The sequence below is a fragment of the Bufo gargarizans genome, chromosome 2 (genome assembly GCF_014858855.1).
Source record: "Bufo gargarizans isolate SCDJY-AF-19 chromosome 2, ASM1485885v1, whole genome shotgun sequence".
In the NCBI taxonomy this organism is placed as follows: domain Eukaryota; kingdom Metazoa; phylum Chordata; class Amphibia; order Anura; family Bufonidae; genus Bufo; species Bufo gargarizans.
In genome coordinates, this window is record NC_058081.1 from 647,262,077 (window position 1) to 647,266,402 (window position 4,326).

The following is a 4,326-nucleotide window of genomic DNA, read 5'->3' on the forward strand; positions in this document are numbered from 1 at the left end:
AAGCATTATATGATGACTGAAGCCAGCAAAGGAAGCAATATGGACAGTCACAATACATTAGTGACTTGTATTAACTTTCTCTGCATGATAAATGCCATTTGCCAAAGTGAGACAACCCCACTAAGCATCGCACAGTACGTATTTAACTCAATGGGTTCTATGTGTAATGCTTTATGAGCTAGATGGTCATTATAACCACTCTCCACTGTGACTATGAAATGACAATCCTGAGTGTGACACACCTAGGGGGCATCAACACCAGGCATGGCTGGTAGGGTTGATCTAGCTGATTAAAACAATAACCCTCATAGACTTTCTTTTGAGGCCATCTTCAGCAGTGCGCGTCTTCATTTGGTGAAAATTAAGATTTATCTGCTAAAAATGTGATCTCCCTGAATGGCCCAAGCAATTGCTCTTTTGCACAAGACTAGTGTCGACCCCCCCTCAAAATACATGGCTCCCTGACCGATGCTGGTGTGCACATTCGTGCAAAGTATCAGTCGCATGATGTTTCTGATGTGTACGGCCAAAGAATTAGAGGTAATAGAAAGTGTAGCATATGCAGAGTCACAGTATACTAAAACCACGTCAAACATCCGGTAGTGTTCCAGAAATACTAACTACAAGCCATAAGTCAGAAGTTTTTTTTATTTTTTTTATAAAAGAAAGATTTATTTATAGTACTTAACCTGAATATACAAAGTAGTGGTCAAGCATCAACTAATGAGGTATACAGTTTTATAACCTAGTCATAAATGGTATGAAAGACTACTGCCTGCTCCTCAAGAATCTCTGCTATACACACACTTTGATCGCACATTAGGATACAGGAAAAAAAAAATTTACATATTGAACCTTGCCATTTTCCAAACTTTTGCTTGCACAACTATATACGGAACAGCAACAAATAAAGTCCAAAGATCTATACAGAATGCCCCAGGGTTTCCCTCTGGCTATATAAGACCCATATCTTTGGCCTTCATTGCATATGAACCTTCTATGCTAACACCATTATATTACAGGAAGGCAGCTTCACTCAAGAATACACATGGCTGTACTAGTATGAAAGACATGTGCTTCAAAGATGTACAGACAAAGCAAAGCTATACCACCACTTAAAACAAAAGATCTTTTTTTTTTTTTTTTATTGTAGCAGTCAACCAGTACAAACAAGCACCAATAAATAACATTTTACAAAAAAAACCTTTGCTATCTTGGCTGTGTGATGTTACAGGTCTCTAGTGCATGTGGGTTTACAGTATATAAAAAAGTCGTTCTGTAAAATGTACAGATATAAAGCACATTCTCTACTGTTTAAATTCAACCATGTCACTTAAGCTATAAAATGTCTGGGAAAGAGGAGGAAGGATTAAGCAGACTCTTTAACTTCTGTGGAATCTCCATTTTCTGTCTTCTGTTTTTTAGTTTCGGTTTTCTCCTGAAAAGCAAAGAAGGCCATTAATGATAATAAACCTGCCGTGTGGAGCATCCGGGTCAATAAGTGTCCTGAAAACGAGGGATCATTACAGCACGCAAGTCTCACCTCATCCTCTGCCGCGCGTTTTACAGGATGACCATCTGCCTCTGTCTCTTCTCCTTCACCTTCCTCCTCTTCTTCATCTCCTTCTCCCTCGGCTAAATAACAACATTTTGTTAGAAAAGAGTACGAGGACAATATGATGCATCTGAAAATAGGGAAAAATCTATAGAAATATACCTTCATCTTCTTCCTCTTCAGGGTCCTCTGTGTTTTCCTCGCTGTGATCTGCACCGTTCTCTTCCTGCAGAAAATACATTAAGGTTAAACATGAAAGATCTGGGAAAATGAATCAAACACTAAATAAATAAATCATAATGCAATAAAATAAAGGGACAGGCTGAAGCTTTCTTTTCCAGATGTCTTCTCCCAGCATGACCTTTTCATACAGGCACTGGACAGATGACCATTATATTATATATACACACACACTATATATATATATATATATACACACATACACACACATATACAACCAGATCACCCACCGTTCCATTGGCTGGAGCGTCGCCGCTGCCATTTTTTTCTGCCTTCTCCGGTTCCTCTACTACTACTACTTCTTTCTTTTCTTTGAGATCCTGAACAATAAAACAAAATGAAATTCAATAAAAAAAAAAAATGCAATTAACCATATTAATACCATTGCTCCCATTTATACTACACAACATAATGAATTATGACATAAAGCCATTGACTTCTATGGGCTGACACGTGACTGAGCTAAGGGCTATCTAATGTTATATTTACTTTTATAGTACACACTACAGGCATGATATAACATATAACCTCCTTTATACTACAGGCTTAATCCGCTGTTATTAAAATTTTACAGCAAGGCGCCACAAAGTCTATAAACAGCAAGATAATAATCGAATCGATACCAGCAGGGGGAGGGGGAGATGTGGGCGGAAAACCGCGAGCACTGGAAACATCTGCTAGGCGCGGCCCCGAGAAGCGAGAAACAAAGACTCGGCCGCGCAGGCGCAGAAAGACAGAGCGCACAGGGGAGCGAGCACAGTCCCGTCTCGAGCCTGTAGCCCCGCCTCCTTTCCATACGCCCGCCCCCGCTGCTGCTCTCCCGCATTTTCCAAAGGTTCCCCAGCGCGCCTCCTTCCCGCCGACCCCCCCCCCTCCTCCTCCTCACACCAATTCGTTTGAACTCGACATCTCCCTCACACAGATGGAAAAAAAAGGGGGCTGGATCGGAGCCAGCGCAGGTGGCAAGGCTCCTCCGAGGGGAGAGAGCCGGAGGAATAAGACGCCAGAAATAAAAAGCAAGCTGGGGAATAAGGGTTAACTTTATCGGCGACGGGATTCTTGTCACTAATGTGCAACGCGTAGGCTGGCCGCGACATAATGCGATATCGCCATAGCAGTCAGACACAGTTCACTGCGAAACGAACCAGTAGTAAATAAGTAACTATACAGGTGAGGTGCGGTAAGGCAAAAAAGCGCAGGAGCGTGCGACAGGTGAGAGAGAAGACATAAATGAGGAAATTCTGAGGTAAATATTTCCCGGGCTCAGTCAGGAAGCTCTTGTCACAACTACAACGACATATCTACGACTACAAGAGACGAAGCCGGGAAAAGTCTGTCTGTGAGGCGGATCCCCTCCGGGGACCGGGCTGACGGCTCCTCGTCAGAACTACGGCAATATCGCGGCGCTTTCCCCGAATATTCGGAACATAAACGGAAGAAAAGTGGCTAAATGATAAAAACGTGAGGTAAACCTGGAGCGGGCGGCCCTTAGGACAAACCCCGGCTGACACCGAGCATCCTGCCCGACCTCGGAGCGACATCCTGACAAAAAAATGTCTCACAAAAGAGAAATGAGACAAATGTCAGGTACAGAGAACAGGAGCCGGCGCTGTGAAGCTGCCAGGTGACATGCGATTTCCCGAGAAAAAACAAACAAAACAAAAACATAAGAACCGAAGGGGTTACTGTCAATATCCATTCGGGACCTTCAAGTGGCAGAATTAGGCGATGGAAGTTCGCGGTGTAGTCCTATAGACGCGTATTCGTCGCTTCCTTCCCGAACACCGCGTGTTGAGAAAAGACAACAAAGAAACCCGCCAGGAACAATGGAAGACACGATGTGACAGGAGAAGAAGCCCGGAGGAGGACATTACAATACCATACCTTGGTCACTGGCACCTCAGTGGTGGTATCGACAGCGGTATCGGCCATGTTGGTGGAAGTTCGGTGAACGAATTCAATGAAAACAAAATAAAAATAAAAGAAGGGGGGAGAAGAAGACTTGACAGGAGAGGAGGGAGAAGAGATGATGGAAGACACCAGAACCCACGACGGTGTGGCGAGAGGACTGAAACAACTGTACCACAAAGCGATAATTAAATACGAACCGAGGCTGGGCGGGACTATGGAGATTTGCGACTTAGCGATTGGCTGGAAGGCTGTCTCAGCTTTTTCCTGATTTGCGATACGGACTGTCTATTATGCTCCGCATCCCGCCCCTCAGAGTTGCCAAGCTCCTCGCTGTGTGATTGGTTTAGGCTGACGGCTAGCCCCGCCCATTATGCAAATCGTCCCGTGGAGCGAGTAGCACGGATGCTGAGCAGCATCTATTGGCTGCGGGAGAGGAGAGGAGGCTTGTAGAGTGGCGCAGCGCGCTGGCCCCCTCCTTTGTTGTGCGGATGAATGTTACTGGCTGGTACCGCGCTCCGTCCTCCGCCATTTCTCCGGTTGCCATTGGTTTGTGGTGGAGCAGTGTTGTTGAACTAGTAGGAGGGGAGAGAGAAGTGTGGGGCTGGAGAGACGGGGCTTTT

At 44.8% G+C, this 4,326-nt stretch overlaps 1 protein-coding gene across 1 annotated transcript; it reads right to left on the reverse strand.

Annotated features, from left to right (window-relative positions):
- Nucleotides 1–641: 641 nt before the first annotated feature.
- On the reverse strand, nt 642–3,876 carry LOC122926896 (prothymosin alpha-like). Its single transcript, XM_044278415.1, has 5 exons — nt 3,680–3,876; nt 2,026–2,115; nt 1,718–1,781; nt 1,544–1,635; nt 642–1,438 (listed from the first exon to the last, which is right to left on the reverse strand). The coding sequence occupies exons 1-5, from the start codon at nt 3,725–3,727 to the stop codon at nt 1,370–1,372; spliced, it is 363 nt and encodes a 120-aa protein (XP_044134350.1). The 5' UTR covers nt 3,728–3,876; the 3' UTR covers nt 642–1,369.
- Nucleotides 3,877–4,326: the final 450 nt, after the last annotated feature.

Coding starts and splice junctions, on each gene's coding strand:
- LOC122926896 (XM_044278415.1), bottom strand. CDS start 3,727: ATGGCCGATACCGCTGTCGATACCACCACTGAGGTGCCAGTGACCAAG. Junction 1,636..1,717: donor TGAAGAGGAAGAAGATGAAG/GTATATTTCTAT, acceptor GTTGTTATTTAG/CCGAGGGAGAAGGAGATGAA. Junction 1,439..1,543: donor AACGCGCGGCAGAGGATGAG/GTGAGACTTGCG, acceptor TTTGCTTTTCAG/GAGAAAACCGAAACTAAAAA.